At 42.1% G+C, this 21886-nt stretch overlaps 1 protein-coding gene across 1 annotated transcript in view; it reads left to right on the plus strand.

Moving 5' to 3' along the window:
- SERINC5 (serine incorporator 5) overlaps positions 1–15269 on the plus strand; it is a 37450-nt gene extending 22181 nt beyond the window's left edge. Inside the window, exons 5-12 of the mRNA XM_086629810.1 lie at positions 1485–1578; positions 3123–3334; positions 4147–4242; positions 7627–7753; positions 9420–9486; positions 12416–12455; positions 13100–13247; positions 13546–15269. Coding sequence (XP_086485936.1) covers positions 1485–1578; positions 3123–3334; positions 4147–4242; positions 7627–7753; positions 9420–9486; positions 12416–12455; positions 13100–13247; positions 13546–13693 — 932 coding nt within the window. The 3' untranslated portion in view covers positions 13694–15269. The remainder of the gene's footprint in view (positions 1–1484; positions 1579–3122; positions 3335–4146; positions 4243–7626; positions 7754–9419; positions 9487–12415; positions 12456–13099; positions 13248–13545) is intronic.
- The last annotated feature ends 6617 nt before the right edge of the window (positions 15270–21886 follow it).

Consider the following 21886-nt stretch of genomic DNA (forward strand, 5'->3'; position numbering starts at 1 on the left):
CACCAGTCAGCTCCTGCATTTGAGATTTACAGGTGATTTGGTTAATGCGTGGTTTTGTTTTCCCTTTTTTCCCCTCCCATCAAGAAACTTACACTTTCTTTTTTTTTTATCTTGAACGCTCTCCCAGTTCGCTTATTTTTTCTTAAGGAAAAAAAAAAAAAAAAAAGAGAAAGCTCTTGCCATGCTTCCCATGCAGTTTGTTAATCATGGAAGAGGAGTGTTACGTGCAAGCACTAGATTTGTATGTGATGTAGTGTTAAGTCTACTCTGGCCAGGCTAACCTTATCTATGATAGATCTATAAAACATCCCACAGTGTCTTGCTTGTGGCAGTGCGAGATCCTGAGAGTCTGGCTATTTAATTACTCACCCCATTGATGGTCTGAGTTTTCCTACTCTACCTCTCCCAAACACATGTGCACACCTTGTTCCCCGCCTATTTTTATGTACTTTTTTGCATGCTAGCTTCTTCCATTTTTTGTTTTGTTTGTTTGAGGAACAGCACACTTATTGAGTCCATGCAATGGGTTTAGCCAAACCAGACAAATGACGTTTTTTCTTGCTTTCAAATAATGAGCTTATGGTACGGTAAAAAAAAAGTAAAAAAAACCTCTACATCATCTTCTAAGGGTAACATGCTCTGACTGTTCTGGTCTTCCACTTCACTTGCACAAGCTTTTTTCAAAAGAAAACACAATGGAAGGATATGGCTGAACTTTGCTAATGCACTTCCTTCATCTTCACTGAAATCAGCTGCACACCTGGAGTCATTTATAGGCTGTGCACTGCACAGCAGCACAAGCTGTATATGCAACTAAACATTTAAATAGGTATCTGTATTTCCTCAGAGATTTCTGATGTTGCACATAAGAGATCTGTTGTCTGAAGTATCCAAACAGTTACCCAAATACAGCATATGTAGGTTGATGGTTAAGTAGTCAAATAACTCGTCTTAAAACTGGTCGGTGAATACCAAGAATTCCCGTCTCTCTGGGAGTGGCTCTTTGGGAGTGGCTCGGGACAGGATTTGTAAATAGATAAGCTCCACCTCTGTTTTTCTGCGGTACTGGAATCTGGAAGGGGAGAAATTACCCTTTTTAGTACTGGGTTCCAGTACCTTGCAATTTCAGGGTGAAATGCCTTCGCACCACCTCCCTCCTGTTAGTCACAAATAAAGGTTTCAGTATTTTCTGACTGAATATAGTAGCTCCTAGTCTCCACAAAAATTCTCTAGGTTAGGCAAAGTCAGTAAATGTTCTAACAGGCTTATTTTGAAAGTGCAGCAGGTTGCAAGCTGAATTCATCAGGAATCTAATCTTGAGTTAGCTGAGCTGGCCTTTCTGTTGAAATCTCTTGTCTCCTGCTACATCTCTGGGCTTGGGTTATTCAAACCGTGTAACGGCCTCACTGCATAGACAATAATTTCATTTTAGCTGAAGGGAAAAGCAACTGCAGTTTGACCTATTTTCTGCCTCTGCTTTGCAGCCTGGCGCTACGTAGGAGCAGGAGGAGGCTTCCTTTTCATTGCCATTCAGCTCATCCTGCTTGTTGAGTTTGCACACAAGTGGAATAAAAATTGGTATGTGTTGGGCAAGTCGTTATTTGCATAAAATTCTGGTGGATTCCCAAACAGTACATTTCTTGTAACAAAGAATTTAGAGGTAGCATGGATGTAATTTCTGAAAGAAGACAATCTAATGTCAATATTTAGAACTGTTCATCCACTTTCTCCTTCCTCAGTGGAGATGTTTCCTCCTTATTCACTTCTACTCTGCTGATTTATTCTTAACTTGAAGTGCTTGGCTTCCAGTAAGCAGTAGCATGTTAGGATGCAAAAACCTCTTGCTTTAAGTTGTTTTATGTGAAAGTATGCCTGCTAGAGAATAGTGGTGGAAGAGAATAAAACTGGATTTGCAAAATGTAGCAGTGAAACCGTGTGTGGTGATGTAAACTGGTAAATCCTGCTTTTTTGGTCAGCTTAATGCATATCAATTTGTATTTTTCTTCCTCAACATGTAGGCTGCTACTTTCTCTTCAACTTCTTTGCTTTCATCTGAATATGAAAGATTCCATTATCAACCCACATATACCCCATTTTGGCATTGACTTCATTTCTGGTTTAAGCATATTTGCTATTACCTTCCTAGCCCTTAGCCTCTCATTAATTTAAAGTATTTAAATTGTCCTCCCACATATATGCAGGAACTCCACCTCCACCCTTTCTGTCTCTCATTTCTTCCTATACAAACCTTTGCAGTCCTCTTTTGTTCTCATTAGCATACTAAGAAGGAGTTTTTAGCAAACCTTTGGGCTTTGTTAGATACCTGTTTTCAGGGAGGAAGAGGTGAGATCTCCTTATACTGCAGATAGTTTTGCTGCTAATTACTGTAGCTGCTTTTCTGTGGATGAAAGATTTCCAGCAGCAGCATTTAACTTTAGCACTCTCTGTGTTAGATATTCTTTTAAAATAAGTCATGTTTCCACAAGTAGAACAACACTACAAAGAAACCTTCCATGCACCAAAAAGCCCTTTATGTCAAAATAACTGTTTGAGTTGCTACTCCTAAAAAATCCTAGTGATCTTTGCAAGAGGTGCTTACAAGGTGAAGAGAGGAAAACAAGATGGACCACGCTTTAGCTGAGGGAGACTGGTGGGATAGACCCAGATGGAAAGGAAGCTTTTTCAGCAAAAGGGTGGTAAAACTGTCAAGATAGTACAAGGGGCAGAGGCAAGGCCATGCCAAACAAGATGCCTTTGTTGTCCTTGTCTGAAGAGCTCACTAGCTGAGCCTGGGGCACTTCAAGTTCCCACTGAGGAAATCCCTGAAGTATTGAGCTGAGATGAGCCGATGAAGCTGATCCCAGAGTTCTAGGAGTCACGCTGGGCTATAATTACAGAATCAACTGGGCAAGATAATACAGAAGATAAACACTAATGCTAAGGAATGTTTCCCTCTGTTTCATGAGAGGAATCTTGCAAGAGCCTGTGTGGGTGTAATGATTTACACATGCTTCAGGAAAGTAAGCCTGTTTTTTGTGTTTAAGAATATGAACTATTCCACTATTAGAATTTTCTTTTTATTTTTGAAAAAAAAGATGAGGTGCTTGTCTCTTTCCCGACAGGACTGCAGGGGCAAACCACAAGCAGATGTGGAACGGTCTGCTAGCCCTGGTCACTCTCATCTTGTACTCCGTTGCTGTGGCAGCCCTGGTCCTCATGGCTCTTTTCTACACGCGCTCAGAGGGCTGCATGTACAACAAGGTCCTGATCGGTGTTAATGGTGGCCTGTGCCTCTTTGTGTCGCTGGTGGCCATATCGCCCTGTGTCCAGAATCGTGAGTCCGCTGACCTCTTCTCCTGGGTTTCTGGTGCTGCCACAGTTATGTGCCTGGAGGCATGAGCCGTGTCCTGGGCAGAAAGTCTCATGATAGTTTAGAGTTGCTGCTGCGCTTGCCCCTGTCCCTTTGTCTGCACTATGAAGTGCTGTTGCTAGCTATCAGCTCAGCTGCTAAAACTATAGAGGTGTGAGACGTTTTGGGTGTGCCATAAGGCAGTCACACTGTAAAGAAGGCTCACGTGCTGATGGTGTACTGTGGAGCTTATGCAACTCTTGCAGTGGTAGCAGTTGAGGTAATAGCTGCCAAACTCATTCACCACTGTTTTACCATTTACTTTTGACTGCTTGTGATATACCATCTGTAAAGTTTGGGTCTGGAGGAGATGACAGCGGTACTTCATGCTTCGGTATATTTTATGTGTGCTGTTAGTGTCTCACGTACATTGGACCTGGAAATAGTAGTGTGAGTGACTGCAACACAGATTTTATGGGCAAATAAAACTATCGTGGCAGCTCGTCAGTAACTTTTGGAAAGCTGGTACTTTTGGCGAGAGCAGAGGGGTGATTCTTTTCTTACGTGGGAATCTTTAATGCCTTTCTAAAATAGCCAGCAGAACTAAAAGACGGACTCTTTTCTCTTTACATGCTAGTGGAAATGCATCTAAACTACCTCGAAGACTGATGAACTGCTTTTCATAAAACATAAAAGATATTCTTCTCTTCTGAAAGATACTAGTGTGCTGTTCTCTAAAGGATATGAATTTCTTTCTCAGTTTGTTAAAATCACTTGTTTTCCTTTTTCTTGTAAAGGCCAACCTCATTCTGGTTTGCTGCAGTCTGGAATTATCAGCTGCTACGTTATGTACCTCACTTTCTCAGCACTATCCAGCAAGCCACCAGAAACTAGTAAGTTATCTAATGCTTTATGTAAATTCTTTTAGACGTGCCATGTATTAAAAGCAAGAACTTAGTAAACCTGAGTTTACAAATTCAGGGATATAGGAATGCTGGGTTTGGTCTGTTCTGGTCTACGCAGAAGAAATTGCAAAGATTAAAAATAAATCTGTGCATCAGAGATACCATGCAATTGGCATTCTCCATACACCTTAAATGCTTTGGTCTAGGGGAACTTATCATCAGTGAGTTGAATCTGTTGCATCAGAGCAGTTACAGCCTGTTTCCTACATACAAATTTCCCAGAGTCTTGTAGCCTGTACTTCATGTGGCAAGTTCATGTTCTTGTACGACAGCACATAACTAAATGTGTAACATGTTTGGTCACATGATGGGAAAGGAGTTGGAACAAATGACTCTTAGATGCCTATGGAAGAAGTTATGTGATCAGCTCCATCTACTAAGTCCACCACCAGTTAGTAAGTGCAGGCCATCAGAGTGGATACTAAACTTTTTTTTTGCCCTAGAATTGGTATGCTAGATAGCCTTAGCTTTGGACTCTTAAGGGAGCAAAAACTTGAGTAGCACTTGTCTTTTGTTTGAGAGGAAACATTCTGAAAAAGGACTTGGAGTTACGTTGCAATTGATTGAGTTAATGCTCTTCTTCAGCGGAGTTCTTGTACTCCACTTGCCTTCTAACCACTGTCTTTATAAGCCAGGAGTAGGGAACTCCCTAGACTTTTAAGTTCTTCATGCTATAAAAACACAACAAGAATTTACAAGCATGACTCAAACTGTTTCCTTTTCCCATGTAACGATCAGATTCACCTAGTTGGACAGGGAGCATTCTTTTAACTTACAGAAGACTTCTGGTTCAAATTAATAATGCTAAAACGCCTTCTTTATTATTGCTCAAATTTCAATGTTGAATAGCTGAAAAAACAATAACTAGAGGAAAATAAATCTGTTGGCAAGAAGGAGAAGTTTTTACAGACACCTCCCAAGAAGAAAGAGGAGAGACAAGGGACAGAATGTCACACTTGTGTAGGCACAGGCACACATACACAAGCATGTTCTAGAACTAAGAAGGAAAAAGACAGTATTTACATTGAAGATCTACTTATGGAGCTTAAGCAGTGCTTCTGAATGAATATACAAGTTAATTTAGAAGGCATCTGAATCACTCTTAAGACTTAACACACTGTAAAAAAAGAAAAGAAAAAAGGAGAAGAAAGTGATGTATGGTATTAAATCATTGGCCTTGTGTTATTTCATGCTTGTGACAGTCAAACCCTTCAGCAGTCAAATGAATGCTCTGATTCTTCTTGTACATAATTGCCAGTGTGGTTATTACATTTGTCAGAGTATGTATACATCAAGCACACTCTCTCAGACCTCCTGAATCAGATATTCCTCCTTGTCTTCCCAGGCCAGAGAACTCTCTTGGTTGTCATCTGCTCTCAGAGATGCTCCTTTCTCCCCTGTCTATGTGATAAAGGACTCTTATACCAGCCTGTGCAGCTTTTACAGTGGCATGTGCTGGAGAATGTATAGGGTGCTGGCACTTACTAGGGTGTCCCATGCCGTGTCCCTCAGATTTGCCTTGAATTTACCTAACATTGACTCATTCGTAAAGGAGGGACTTCCAAATTGACCATCTTGCAAATCAGCCACCTTGCAAATCAGGCCTGAATAAAATGCAAGCTACAAGTATTTACTTCCAACACCCAAAAAGCAGAGTTGCAAGTGTCTTTAGAAGGAGCGGGCAAACAAAAGGTAACGTCTGTTGAACCTGTGCTTATCACAGTGTGCCTCAGCTTTTTGGTTCCAGACTTGGCTAAAAGGCCTGCCAAACAGTGAATCTGCCTTGCTGCAGATGTGTCCCTGATGGATGCAGGTGGGAGATTTTGCACGTCTCTGGCTGAGTTGTTTGTTCATCCAAAGAAGAGCAACGAAGCTGGTGAAGAGTCTAGAGCACAAGTCTTATGAGGAGCAGCTGAGGGAACTGGAGTTGTTTAGCCTGGAGAAAAGGAGGGTGAGGGGAGACCTTATCGCCCTCTACAACTACCTGAAAGGAGGTTGTAGTGAAGTGGGTGTTGGTCTCTTCTCCCAAGTAACAAACAATAGGACAAGAGGAAACAGTCTCAAGTTGCCCCAGGGGATGCTTAGATTGGATATTAGGAAAAATGTATTTACCAAAAGGATCATCAAGCATTGGAACAGGCTGCCCGGGGAATTGGTTGAGTCGCCATCCCTGGAAGGATATAAAAGATGTGTACGTGTGATGCTTAGGGACATAGTTTAGTGGTGGACTTGGCAGTGCTAGGTTAATAGTTGGGCTTTATGATCTTAAATGATTCTATGAATCTATGATTCTATAAAGGCTTGTCGTCCCTTCTTTTGCTCCCGCCTTCGCGCTGTCCCTGCTGTGTGCCAATAAAGCTGTTTGTGCATCCTTGTAGGGCCACACAAAGTCCTTCCTCACCAGGTCAGGGGACTGACTTTGAGTTTATTTTTAACCTGGGTGCAGCCTTTGCCACGTTTTGCCCTCTGCCCCTACAGACAGTTGTGCTGTCCCAGTGGAGATGCAAAATGGCTGCTGGAAGGAAAGAGGAGATGGGAACACAGTTTGTTTTAAAAAGCATTGGCTCAAAAAGCTCTTTATTTGAGATAATGTGCAAGTGTAATCTCTTGCTTTGGAGTGATGCTACAGGCTACTGCTGTGCTGTGCTTTGACACTAAGCAGATACTAAAAAGCCAGATGCATCTTGGAACATTGAGGACTGAATTGGTTTCATTTCAGGGACCTAGAAGTAGTATTTACATGGTTGTTAAGATAAAATCTTGCCTGGGGCCTAACAGTAGTATTTGCTTAGATGTTTAGGTAAAATCTTGCCTTTAACTCATGCATCTCCTTTTGTTTGGTCGTCTATATATCAGTCTTTGAACAGAACAGCTACACATCACCTTTTTTCAACAATTATGTGTTTCCTAGTTGTCATCAAGGCACTCCTGCTGTCGAAGAAATTTATGGTCTCAGGTCTGTACTATCTTAGTGTTATATGGCTCCATAGTCTTGGGTGAACTGTTGATAAACTTCCAACTTCTTATTTCAGCAAACAGTCTTTTTCCTTGTTTGTCACCTCTGGTCAAACAAGAAGTTTTAGTCCTCTACTAAGTTGCATTTTTGTTTTGCCCAAAATGTAGAATCTGCCAGGTCAGATTTACAGATTTTTTTTTTTCTGTATCATCTTTTTAAAAGATAGATAGAAACCGCTGACCAGTATCTGAAGTAATAAAAATATTTCACCGAAAACCTTCAGTCTGAAGACTACTTTGAAATGCAGTGAAATGAGCTTTGCTGACTGTTCTCTTTGTTTCTTTTGTTTTGTGAAGTCCTGGATGAAAACAATCAGAACATCACAATCTGTGTACCTGAATTTAGCCAAGGCCTGCACAGAGATGAAAACCTGGTTACTGGCCTGGGTACTACCATTTTGTTTGGCTGCATTTTATATTCTTGGTAAGTCTGGGGCTTTGCAGTTACCTCAATGTAAATGCAATGTTGTGGTCTAACTAGCGAAGGCTCATGGAACCAGTCCTCATGCAGGCAAAGTGACGGGGAGAAGTAGAGCAGAAATGAGCTGGAAGGTTCGTTGTCTCCTTATTTTCAGAATGGTTAGATGTTTTGTCAGAAACGTTCAACAAGATAATAGAGCTTTTGAAACAAATGTGTTTCATTAAAACCAAATAGAGCAATTTACATCTAGAGGTGGAGGGAAAAAATTTCCAGCTATCCATGATCTCAAACAGTCTCAGGGTGCTTGGATTCAATATTTACTCTTTCTATAAGAAAAAACTCAGTGCAGTTATGTCCATCTAAAAAGGCTATCTGAAATTTCTGTAGCTTCCTGTCAGAAGCTATGACTGTTCCTTGAGGGTCTCTAAAACAAAAAAAAATGGTTTGGAAGGGTTTAGGACTTCCTTTGAAAAAAATGATGAGCACAGTACTGCCGTCAGGATTTGCCAGCGATCTCCTTCTCTAAAAAAAATCTGTTTACTCCCGTATAGTTGTGATGCTCACCTTGTGATATTGCAGCTCACATCGATAAATTAAGTCATGCTCTGGGACGGGGAGCAAGGGAGTTGCTGATGATTGGAAGGTGATGTATCATTCGTTTTGGCTGTGCGGGTTGCCAGAAGACGGCACAGCCTGTCTGATGCAGGTGTTTGAGCAGGCTCTGCTTCTGAATCAGTCCACTTCAAGATTCACATACTGAAACTTCGTAATTTTGAAGTGAAAACAAAAGACTTTCTGAAGAGGTAGCACAGCTAGTCTTCTGCTATCAAATATGCATGTGTGTTCCATTTAAATCTGATATCACATCTATGGATATCATGTATCATGGCTCTAGTTCACATTAGAACAGTATTCCCAGTGCCTCAGAAAGGTGTTTCGGGAATGCAGACAACCCTCACTAGCCTGCAAAGGAAGTGCACCTTGTAGCTGGGGAGATAAGGCAGCCTGGAAGGGGAATGTTTTAAAGTGTTGCTTGCTAAGGCTCAGTGTGTACAGCAAAGCATTAACTCCCTGAGGGTAATGGGAACTTTACATTACACATCTTGAAAGGGGGAGAGTGGGCAAAAAGTGTTTCTAATCAGAAGAAACTAGAAAGGATTCCTCCCCAGGCAACTACAATCATGCAAGGAAGTGATTTCCAGCAGCTGGTACACTGACAATAGCGGTTGGTAGTTTACTTTTGAAAACTGACTGCTGCCAGTGACCTGTTACTTCACTGGCAAAGCCTTTGCAAAAAAGCTGAGCCAAAGTTATGGCTGTGAAGTTAATATAAAAGCATTGATTCTGCACAGCAGGGGAGATGTCTTCTGAATTGCAAATTGGAGCGTTTAGCTGTTTGCTCTTGTTTGATGGTAATGAATTCACCACTTTTCAGGAGTGACCTACTTTGAAGCTGGTGATTCAGGCTGAGTTGGCCAGTGGCCGGTTGTCAGACTGGCTTATGCTTGTGCAGAACAAACTTTTCACATGCTTAGTGCTTGATGCAGTATCCGGGCAAATGCTTACCTAAGACATGGGAGTAGATAATGTTTGCTGTGGTGTCGAAAAAATCTCCTGTTGGGCCTATACTTGTGCTGAGGATTTTGATGCTGTCTTCTTTTGCTCCTAGTTTGACCTCAACAACACGTGCAAGCTCAGAGGCACTGAGGGGAATATATGCAGCACCTGAAACTGAAGTGAGTTCTTGCTTCCTTCCACAGGATTTCTGTGCAGACTTCCTCTTGTGCTTTTCTTGCGTTGTTTTCATGGCTAAGTAGTCCGTAATTAGGTGAAAACAAAAGCTTGTTTGTAGCACATATGCTGCTTCCTTTTGAGTCAGAACACTTGTCCACATTGGCCCTTCGGCAGCCCTTGCTTGTCCCATGGAGGTGCCTTTACGTGCTGAAATAATTTGCTACTCTTGCAGTTTATTTAACATCCTGCAGACTTCCTGTAAATCTGTACACAAGAACATGTCTTCTTATTTAAAGGAGAAGTCTCTTCTGGGAAGCTATCAGATAAAGAAGCGGAGGCATTCTCAAATGTTTTCAGTCCGGTTGCCTTTGTTCTCATAGCAACCGACTATGATCCCGAGTTCCTACCTCTTGTTTTTATTTCCACTCATAAATAGTTCCTTGCTTTTTGTCTATAGTTTCATCTCAGATTATATTTCTTGTCCCTGTTTTGGCAGTGTGTGTTTCTTCATTCCATCTGCCTGTTTCTTTGGCCACCTTATCCAGGGAACACTCAGAAACAGTGGGAAATGAGTGGGTTTTTGCTACGTAATGGTTAATCCTTACTTAGGCTTACTAGTGTCACTCTTCAAATGTACGTATACGTGTGTGTATGTGTTCAGAGGATGAATCTCCATCCCCGGCGCTTGCTGTCTGCCGCGGGCAGATCCAGTGAGGACCTGTGCCTTCCCACCCTGTGCTGAGGAGGGGCAGGCCAGAGGCGGGGGAACCAGCGGGAAAACAGCTGCTCTTCAAGCCCAGCTGCCTTCCTCTGCCAGCGCTATGCCGTCGGAGGTCTTGTCCGAAGGGCCGGGGGCTGCGGCGCACCCTGTGGCACGAGGAGCGGGTGGGCAGGGGGCAGCTGACGCAGTGCAGGCGCTGGATACGGCTCGATGGCCGCAGTGCTTGCCAATGGGGGTGTTTCCGGACTGTTTGGTTTTAAGAGCGATACAAGAGCTGCTGAACGTAAATATAAAGAAATGATTGGTGGAAGGGCAACTGATTGAGCTGTGAGTGCTTTCCCTGTGGCAAAGGGCCGTTGTCTCTTGGCCAGGAGTGTGACCGTAGCTCTGCAGTTGTGTGAAGACAGCAGTGTTACCAGGGGCTAGTGGTATGTGTACCAGCATTGCTAATTGCGTGGCTCTGTGTGCTCGCAGACTTAATTGCAACTGATTAAAAAGTTTGAGGGAATCCAGCACTTGCTTCAGAAGGCAGGTGTGGCCCCCAGGGAGCTCCGGCTGGTGCTGTAGGTGAGGCTTGGCACAGTGGTAGAGAGACAGACTAAGGGGTTTTATTTAAACTCTCAGCCAGTCTCTTCAAAAACAATTAGATTTTTGGCTTTTCATGAGTGTATGAACCCAGTGAGTACATGTGATCGTGGATACACAGGGTAGAAACTGTTATTTTGATGGTGCTGTTGGACGCTTTACCTTAAAGGCTTACTGTCTGATTTTTGGGGGTGTTAGAAAAGTTTGCAACTGGCCCATGCCAACCAAGGAGAGAGGCTAGAACACAAACAACAGAATTACAAGGGTAAATATTCACTTGCATGAGGTATCCCAGCCAAATTGAGGCACTCCAAATGTGGTTTTACTCAGGGTCCTTACACCCCTAAGCATTCAGATACAGCATGATTCGACTAATCGCCAACACCCACACCACTGATTACTCATCATAGTAAAAACTTTGCAAAGCAAATGTATTTCTGCAGCATTCTTGCCTCTTGTCTGTTGATCTAGACATCTCTGGAGTGGGTCTTGCAATAGTTATCTATGATGCTGGGAGGGTTTTGAAGGTGCATTAGAGAGGCTAGGATTTTGGCATTATCTTGGTAGTCCAGGAGTATCTTTTGTCCTTCATGAACAGCTCTAAGCTTCCAAGAAGCAAAGTCCTTATTGCCAGGGCTGGACGGTCCTTTAGTTTGTTTTACTTAAGCATGAACAATACCAAAGTCTCCAGTAAAATTCCACTACCTCATTGCATTGCAGTATATGTTGTGAACAGCGAGTTAATACACTTTCATACTATAAAGACTGATTGATACAATAGTTAGGGAGGGGAATTTTCCTAACAGGGTTAATTGTCTCCATCAGACCACAACCAAAATAAATCCTAGAGTAGGATTTTATGCAAACAAATAATGTTGGTGATACACTGCAGAAAGTGCTGACTTGCACTGTGGTCTGGTGCAGAAAATGTGCTTACTGGTATGTTTGTTGGATGATCAGCACCCTTTTCCCATTTACATTACCACTCAATACAAGAAGACTCAATTTCTACTTTCCTTTTTCTGTCACTTAAAAAAAGGGAAAATCTTCATTTAAATAAAACAGTAAAACCAGCTTTTTGCTTTTAGTCATTCTGCTAGTACTCATTCTGGCTCCATTTCAGGAAATCCTTGCAAAGATAAGTACATTTCTGACTGAAGCTTGTGCAGTCGTGATTTCCAGCCCATGCAGCACGGTTTTAAAAGTTCCTTATACTTTCATTTCAGTAGAAAAATGTTTTATCTAAAAAACTGTTAGATGCCAGTCTGAAGAGGTAAGCTCCCTCTGAACGACTAATGTGCAACCACTTTACTGTAGCTTTTCCACCATTTTGTCATAGTTATTTGCACCAGTGTTTGACCTTGAGTTATTTAAAATGGATAGAGTAATTCTTAAAGAATGGTTAATTTGCTCTAAATCTTACTGAGTAGATTTTTCTGAAGCTTAGAAACTGCTTTTATGAACTACTTGGCAAATCCTAATTTCAGTTTTTTGCTGGTTGGAAATACAAACCAGACTTTTCTAAATTAGCATCTGTAACACAGACATAACAGACCTTCTTTCACCAACCGTTCTGCTGTGTTGTGTAGCACAGACTCTTATTCTTCCTGTTGTCTGTTCCACAGGTAGCTCGTTGCTGCTTTTGCTGCATGCCTGACGGAGACGGTAATTACGTTTTCACTCCATAATTTACCTCGCTTGTGGCTTGCAGGCCAAAGCCAAGAGAGTAAGGACCCAGCTGTGGGTGGAGAGCTGCTTCTATCCTCGTTCTAAGGCATATCAAACCGAAGCAGCTGAAGAGCTCAAAGTTAGGCTAGGGAAGGAAGCAAGAGATGTAACAACACTGTTTTAAAACAACGGGCTAGTTAATAATTCCTTAAAGGACATTTCTTTACTGCATCATACGAAGGGTAATCTCTGCTGGCAAACCTTCTGGGTTTTTGGCTCAGCAGCTCTGCAGGGACTGCAGTTCAGGAGTGTCCTGTCTGCAGACCTGGTACAGTCGGTGTTATCATCTTTGACTTGCCCGAAGAATATCATACAGGCAGAGCAATTCAAATGGCCCAAATGCTCAAAAACTAGCCAGTAGGCCAGGAAGCTGATACAAGGCTGGGTTTCAGTGTCAATCTAGTTTCTTTTGTTAAAGTCTTAGGACTGTGCCCTGAGGGCGAGGAAATTTTCAAGTGTTGCTCTGCATCAGACTTTCCAAATCACACCATAGATGTTTTGCTATGTTCTTTGTGAAGCCGGCTGCTCTCTTCAGTTCTCATTAAATTTGCGAAAGCTTTCTTGTTTCCTGTCTCTTACAGCTGATGCTGAAGATCATGTTGAAAAAAGGGGAGGCCAGACCGTGATTTACGATGAGAAGAAAGGCACAGTGTACAGTTATGCCTACTTCCACTTTGTTTTCTTCTTGGCTTCACTCTACGTGATGATGACAGTAACTCATTGGTTCCAGTAAGTATATTTCTTTAAAGCTCAGAAATTAGTGTCTCTCTGCATTGAGACAAGGAAATATGGACAGGAACTTTTGCTGTTAGTGTATCTCTTCTCCTTAAGTAAGAAGCTGGAAGAGACATTGCAAGTCTTTCCCAGGTGATTCTTTAGCAACATCTGGCTCTATAAAGGGCTGCTCTCCCCTGCTTCTTGTCTCGGTTAACCTACTTGAAGTCTGTCACCCACTGTGAAAAACGGGATACTGCAGTCTGAGATATGAATAAAGAGTTTATTACTTTTTTCTTTTTTTCCTTAACAGTTATGAAAGTGCTCAGATTGAAAAGTTCTTCACTGGAACCTGGTCCATCTTCTGGATTAAGATGGCCTCCTGTTGGTTTTGTGTCTGTCTGTACTTATGGACTCTTATTGCTCCACTCTGTTGCCCAACCAGAGATTTCTCTGTGTGAACGCTCAGAAGGCCCTTCTGTGGTTTTCTTTTTTCTTCCCACCCCCCCTACCCTTTACAAATAAAATACAACAGTCATTTTGTAATGAGGAAACACCTATTGCCCACTTACTGTAATATACCAGTTAGTAACTTTTTAATCAGACTAAACAAATGATTGAAGACTTTTTTACCTTTTTTAATTGTCATGAACAAGTATTGGCCAAGGGAACAAATCTGTTCCAAAACTTTGTAATGGTCATGTGTGGAGTGTGGGAAACACAGTTGTTGCATAAACTGAAATAAGTGAAATGCTTCTGAAATAACTGACAATCTTCCTCTGGCTTCATCGGCAAGAAAAGAAAAAATGGTAGTGCAGATGTATCTTCTTCCTTCCTGTGAATGCTGGGTATCTTCTAGCAAATATGCATTCCTTTTTATACTCTTTTATTAACTGTGTCTTTTACAGTTTGCAGTGATGATTTGGGCTGCTGTTTTGTACAGCATATAATTCTTGTAAGTAGTTTCCAGATAATTTTTTTCTGAAAACATAGCTAAATACTTCTGTAGAAATAGAGAATATGTAAGAATTTGACTGCCAAAGTGTCTACTAAAAATTGTTTATCTAAATATGAAATATATTAAGTTATTGTATACCTAGATTGAGAAAGGAATGTACCAATAATAATAGAGTATTTATTCTATTATAACTTCAAAAGGCACCTGAATATTTCATGCAATTCGGATCTGGTCCAGTCCTTGTTAGAAAGGGAGTTCTACACAAAAATTCCTGAACTCTGAATTTTGTCCAACATTACTTTACCAGCTTACTTAAACTGAAAGTTGTGTGTACTACATGGGGATTTAAGATAACGGTACACCTCTATTCAGAATGTTTGCTGTTGAGAAAACGCTAATTACAGGAGCACTGCCAGTTGCTGTTAAATCTAAAAGTGGAGTGCTCAATTACTTTTCTACCCTGCTGTTTCAACTTGTGTCTAAAGATCTCCCAGGATCTTCAGTTCTGTTTCCATTACTAATTTTGTAGTATTTTAAATGCAGTGATGGTCAGAAAAGTACTTCAGTGCGTCATCTTCCTTTTCTGCCTGTGTGTTGGTTGGAAAGTATCCTTTCTAACTGCTATATTTTTATACTCTTCTGTTGATGTTAGTTTTGCTGTTGGGATGGGTGTTAGGCAACCAATCTATTACTGGAGACTAGTCTTCTTTTGGAGAACTCCTATTCCAAGCAGTGGGGTAAGCAACAAGAAAGAACCAAAAACAAAACCAGAAGACACAAATGTAACAGCAGCTGCCTTAGTACAAACAACTGACTTGACAATATTAAACCTTACCATGTCACTTTTATTTGCTTTAAGCAGTTGGTTTGGTGGTAGAAAAACTGCTCAGATGCCCTAAATGCTGAAGAAGGTTGAACTCACTGTAGTTACCTACATTTGGTGGGATGAATTTATGACTTGTGCTAGTCCCAGAGGTCCTCTCTCTCTAAATATATACATATATGTATATACACACACATGCAATGTGAAATATGCAGGATATAAACAAAATCAACTGATTTAGCAGTTTGGTTTTTTTTTTAAATATGATTGAGCCTTAAATCTTCACCCAATACTTTCTGCAAAACAAAGACAAGCACAACATTGACGCCAATAAGATGGCCGTAATATTTTCATGCCTTATTTGTTCTGTTGCAATAACTGATGGCTAATGCACACCTGGTGAGTAATGCTGATGTAACAGATCTCAGTTCTACTCTTGTTTTCATTACCATTTTTAGCTGCCTTGTTGCTATGGTATCCTAGGGCTTCTGTCCTGCTTGAGCTTGATAGAAATGCGATGTTCCCAACCCCATGCACTCTTCCATCAAACACAGCCTACAGGTCGGCAGTCTTGTGTATACTTACACCACCTACCCCAGTGATTAGGAGCGTCAGAATACATCTGTCATGAGATCTGAGGGAAGGAGTCATCTGTCCAGAGGTGACATACTGGTGACTTGCTGCTCTTCTGCTTATTTGCGGCTAGGGTAAAAAAAAAAAAGTGATTGAAGCTTAGCTTTGACAACAAGTGAGAAAAGCAGCAAATAGCTCTGGAGAGGGAGGCAAGTTTTTTTCTTTCCTTTTGCTTCTGCTGGAAGAAGAGCAGTTCTTCTGCTCACCAAGAGCAGTTCTAGCATGGAGGCCCGTCAGTATATCTCTGCCTGCATCTGGAGTCCAGCCACGCAAATAATTCCGCAGCACAAGAGGGCCTTTGTTAATGCACTGCAATCTAGAAGCCTTTATCTCTCCTATCTCTAAGATAAGAGCATATGGGCTGTGCAATGATGACTAGCAATTGTCCCACTTAACTCATAGCAGCTATTCTGACAGACAATCTTGATCCAGTGCTAAAGCTGTGAGCTGCAGCTGAGATGGTCCAGGCTCTTGCTCCTCCCTTGGTGAATACTCTCAGGAGTTGCCTTCTAGTGCCGTATATTTGTACTATGAGAAACCACGCATGTTTTGGTTTTTTTTTAAATTAACAATGTTTTTTATAGCAGAACAATCTGGGCAAGGACCTCTACAGGAGGCGGCATGCACTATGTCAAGTTGTAAGGCAGCGAATGGTAACTGTTCTCTGGTTCATCCCAGTCACAAATGTGTAGGATCTTAATACATATCTTGGCCAATGGATGTTCTTATTTGTTTACGAAAACACGTCTTTTGTGTAGGCAGTATCTGCCTGCATAAGGACTTCCTGCACCTCCTTGTGCTCATTTTTTTGTAGTTTGTATTTAAGGAAATAGTTTTTGCACAGCAGAAACAGGGTTGTAAGAGGAAAGTCCACAGTGAGGCATGAGTCCATTCTTCTCACACAACACTCGCCTCACTGAGCTGCTTCATCCTTCCCTTCCACCAACTATTGACCTTAAGCATCTAGATCAGCGGGTATACATAGGGTGGGAATGGAGCAGTGCCTGACTACGCTGCTGCTTTGTCTGCCTCTGAGCAAATGTTGTGGGAAAAGACCCTGAAAATAACTTTGAGGACCTGTGTGTCCATACTGTGGCCTCAGATCCGGCTATGGATCTCCAGGGCTTCCTTAGGAACTAGTAACTGTTGGCGCCTGGGTGCGCAAAGCCTGTAGCTCCTCAGTGAGGCTTGGCTTCCTGCTGGCCAGGTGAATGTTAACGGCCTTAGCATTTGCTGCAAAATCTGTACTGTGAACTTCCACGTGCAACCACGTAACAAAGGCCTTGGCTAGAGTCTAGGGTTCAAATGCCCAGTTCATGGATTCCAAACAGTTCACGCATATGGGCTTTTAAAACCTTTTTAAGAAGTGCCTTCATGCCTACTGCTGTGATAGCTAGTAATTCAGGTGGCACTGGAACTGGCAAAATCTGAACTAAGCCCGTGACTGGTCGGTGCTGCCTTGCACGTTACACCGGTGTGTACGAGACACAGTCAGACCCCTGGTGTGTGTGGAAGACCAAATAATCTGTGCTTGACAAACTTCTGGGGATAAGACTGATTCAGATCTTACTGTGCAATGGAAGATGAACTGGGAAAACTCACAAATAGCCTGATGCTTTTGTAAAGAAATGAGTAATTATTGCTTATATTTACACTTAAACTGTAAACAGTTGACTTTCTCTCTCCACACCTGAAAGTGCAGGTAGCTGCTCTGCTTGAGGCGTTTAGCTGTGCCGTGTCTGTCCTGCCTTGTGACACGATTGTTCATTGAATTTGTTCCCGGATGTGACTGAGCAGTGCAGCATTTCAGGTTCTTGGTATTTCAGGGCTGTGTGAAGTGAGGAAGCTGTTGTTACAAAGACAGGAAGACTAGAGAACATGGCCTGTAGAAAATTTCCTCTAGTTAAACTTGAATTCGAACTAATGCTGTTGTTTAATGGATTCTTGAAGGAGCAGACCATGTTAGCAGAATTCAGTTCTGCTGGGAAGGTGAAACAATTTTATTGGCGTTTTCCTACTTTTTTCAAATTTGCTGTCGTAAGAAAGGTTATTTGGAACCTCACTGCTGCACTGCTGTCTGAGGCTGGAACAATTTTAGTTTTTCTCATGAAAGCAACCAAGAGCCGCAATCATGACTGGTTCTTGTTTGGGGTAAAATCAATACGATGGGCTCAGAGAGCAAGTCTCTGAATCCAAACAGCTGGACTAACGAATGAGGTTGTAAAACCTTACAAAGAATGTGTGGAAAGCAGACGGATATGCTTATTTGTTGTTTACCACCTAGTTCCTCAAAGTGTCCAGGCAGCCCTTGCAGCTGGATGCCAACTAAGGAACTCCACTGTGATCACACGTAAGAGTTACCACCTGTTTGTGATACGCTTAGCTTTGTTCTTCAAGCATTTCCATGAGGTTCGAAAAGCTCGTACTTGCCCAGCTAGTTGGGTAAATCCTGGCTGGGTTGGGCCACTTTCGTCTGAAACGGGTAATTCAGGGTTGCTAATGTACGCGTAGTCCAGAGAGAGGGCTTATCCCCTCACAGAATCATAAACACTACATGTCTATTTATTTATTTATTTTGTGTTTTAGCACCTTTTTACACATCTAGAAGCGCTTTGAAATTATAAGCTATGCAGGTGTAACTGCCTCATCAGCCACTGGTGCAGCCATTGCTTGGCTAGGACGTTGCTATTAAAGAAGCAACCGTTGCACGTGTGAAAAAGCTGTTTTTTAGCAGTTCTCTGGTTTTGACCGATGCATCAGGAAAATTTGGGAACTCAAGTTAGTGCTGCTCGAACTTTGGTTAGCAGCCCACGGTGTCATGCGCGTCTCTGAACAGATTAATGACAAAATAATCCATTAACTGCTTTTAAAACATGCTATAAAAAAATTGTGCTATAAACTGTTAGGCTTTTTGCCTAAAGAGGTTGATGAAGCAAAATACCACGAGATTGTACCTGTGTGGCTAGATGAGCAAGGCATCTAAAATTTTGCTCTTGTCTTTCCTTCTGGGCTTTAGAAGCAATATCTTTTTCTTGCAGGCTGTATCTCCTCGTTTTGTTTTCCTTTTTCTCCTTAGATTTGTTTTTTAAAGGCGGCGTAAACCTGCTTCGTTCCCATTCTGCTTCATGTCAAGTGGGGATGTCTTTGGTGCTAGACTTCTTTTCTGGGTCTTGTCGATCCTTTCCTTTTTATAGCAGGACAACCTGCAGCGTTGAAGCAAAGTAAAGGATCGTAATTTCTTATATGGATCAGTTTTCCTCAGTGAAAACTGCTTCTTTGTTTTCTGAAGTGGCCTACAAGTTCTTGTGGGAGGAAAACACATAATCAGCGCCGTGACATTTCACTTTGTGTTTTCAATTTTGTAAACAGTAGTTTGAAGTGAGTGTTTCACATGACTGTACAAGGGAACACCAGGGGTCAAGCGCTTAGAAAGCTTTGGCTTTTTGTACTTGTAACAGGACACGTCTCTTGGGAGATGGTATGTCTCTGCATTTTCAGCATCCTGATGGCAGAATAGCCGAGTGCCCGAGGATGAGGATGCAGACACATTCTGCAGGATTTGAAGTAGAAACTTTGGGAGACTGGCATGACGGCTGCTTTCTAATGCCCAAAGAAACTCAGTAGGTTTCACATAGGACGTAAATCCAATTTTATTTTGGTGTTTGTTTTTTTTTTCTCAAACTTGGTTTCGACTCATTCCACACCTGTTCAATTATGATATTTTTAAAAAGTTGGAATTTGTTGCAGATATAAGCCACGTTGGCTTCCCCCAGTTTGCCGGTCTTCAATAGCTCCCAGTGCCGTAGTGTACGCCGTTTGCACAAACCTCTTCAGAGCCACAGTCGTCAGCTTTGAAACTGCTCCAGCAGCTTAAAGCTTCCAGGGCTTTTGCTCGCCAGAGCTGCGGGGTGCAGCACAGCAGCCGTGCTTTTGCCAAAGAAACCTCAGTGCAAAGCCAAGAAGAATTTTGGAAAGCTATGGGGAAACAATGTCTCGTTACTCATACCATAGCTTTATTTTTCCTCTTACTGATAAACGTCCAGGTGCTTAGGTGTCATTGGACATCCATGCAAACTTAAAGCGAGGAGAATTAACCTTCAGAGAAAATTGTTCAACTTGTCATATACAAGCTGAGAAAATACTTACTAGGAGCATGGGGGTTCACTGTCTTCTTTTTGTTTACCACCAGTGAGTGGTGTTCAGTCTCATATATGCCATGCTAGAAAACTGGAGAAAAAGTAGTCAAAATGTAAACACTTTTTCTTAATGGTGAGGGTTTTTTAATTAATCTTTTTCAAGGTTCTTAATATCTCAAGGGAACTTTTTGGTGTGTATGTGTGATTTTATTTTATTAAGCTGTAGCCCAGTGAAGCGGAGATTTGCTAGTTTATTTAAAATAAAGTTTTTTGTGAGTGTTGTGATCTGTAGTAACTGTAACGCTTTGACTTTTAATGGTTGGTCAGGATTTCAGAATTTTAAGATCTTAATTGTAAAGTAGTCAACAGCTTCGCCTTTTAAAGCATGTTAATGGTTTTTATGGACACTTCCTTTTGTATACTGAGTGAATGTATCGTTATAGATTTAATGTTTAATGGACCAATAAAGTTTTTCTTACATTTGAAATGAATTGTTGTGGTATATAAAAGTTGAAAAGCCAACTCATTCTAGAAGAAACTTTAAAAAATATATAAATGTATAAGCTAAGCTGTTACTGAGCCAGTAAAAATTATTGGTTGATCTTTTTTGTTCACTACATTTGGATGTTGTTTAACTAAAGGAATGTTGGCCTGTGGAATACTACACAGCTTCACTGTCCATGTTATTTTTGCACTCTCTGGAGTGTGATCTTGGAAGACGGCAGCTTGCACAGATTTGTCTGTGGCGTCCTGCTCTGTACAATCTGACTCTGTTGAGATGTGTCAGATGCCTCTGACAGTGCAAACAAAATGTTTTCCAGGCCAAGTATAGCCCTGAAGCCCATGCAGTTGCTTGAAACATGGATCTCTATATTTTTTTTTTTTTCCTCATTTGCCCAGACGGTAGAGTAGGCAGCTGCTGAATTTGACACCAGGGAAGGTGCTGTGTCTCCATGAGTCCCGGTCCCTTGCTTCTCACTCTCCACATTTGGGCTGTCGTAGAGTCCTGTTTCAGCATGTGCCAGCTGCAGCCTGCCTGCTGGTACTGGTTGCACTTGTGCTGTAGAGCTGACCAGACCCACAGCAGGACACAGGTTCCCTGTGGTTAGGAGAAACTGCTGACCAAGTTTCAAAGGATTGAATGGCGACTGCTGTTCTCATGCATGAGACTCTAGTGCGCATAGCTGGGAGGCTGTGCGTTTTGACTGAGGTGCAAGGAAGAGAGCTGTTCCCGAGTGTCATCGAGAGCTGACCCCCTTCGCTCAGCAGCCTCCTGCTGATCTGCTCACCCCTGCCTTCACCCCACCTTGCAGTGCAGCATCCTGGCTGGATGTTTGCTTCTGGTGTGTCAAACTGGAAATCGTCAAACCAGGACATGAGCGGGTTCACGGTCAGCTGGGTGAAGAACTGGCTGAAGGGCAGAGCTCAAAGGCTTGTAGTGGATGGGACTACATCTGGCTGGTGACCGGTCACCAGTGCCGCTCTTGCAGGGTTCATTTCTAGGGCCGGGTGTGTTCAACATATTTATCAATGATCTGGATGCAGGAGCTGAATGCACCATTAGCAAGTGTGCTGATGATACCAGACTGGGAGGTGGTGTTGACTCTCTTGAGGGACAAGAGGCCTTGCTGAGGGATCTAGGTAGACTGGAGCATTGGCTTATGATTGATGAGATGAAGTTTAAGAAGTCCAAATGTTGGATCCTGCACCCAGAACAGAGTAACAGCGGGCACAAAATAAATATATATATAATATATATAAAAATTATAAATTAATTAATTATAATAATAGTTTATAATAATAAATTGGGAGAAAAGTGGCTGGAGAGGAGCCCTGCAGAAAGGAGTCTGAGGGTGTAGGTCGGCAGCAGGCTGTGTGAGTCAGCAGGGTGCCCTGGCAGCCAAGAGGGCAAAGCACATCCTGGGCTGCATCAAGCACTGCATAACCAGCCAGTCAAGAGAGGTGACTGTCCCACTGTATTCAGTGTTGGTGTGGCCTCACCCTGAGTACTGTGTGCAGTTCTGGGCCCCACAATCTAAGAGGGATGTTGAGGGGCTTGAATATATCCAGAGGAGCACAACAAAGCTGGTGAAAAGGCTGGAAG

Source organism: Tauraco erythrolophus, chromosome Z, assembly GCF_009769465.1.
Source record: "Tauraco erythrolophus isolate bTauEry1 chromosome Z, bTauEry1.pri, whole genome shotgun sequence".
NCBI lineage: Eukaryota > Metazoa > Chordata > Aves > Musophagiformes > Musophagidae > Tauraco > Tauraco erythrolophus.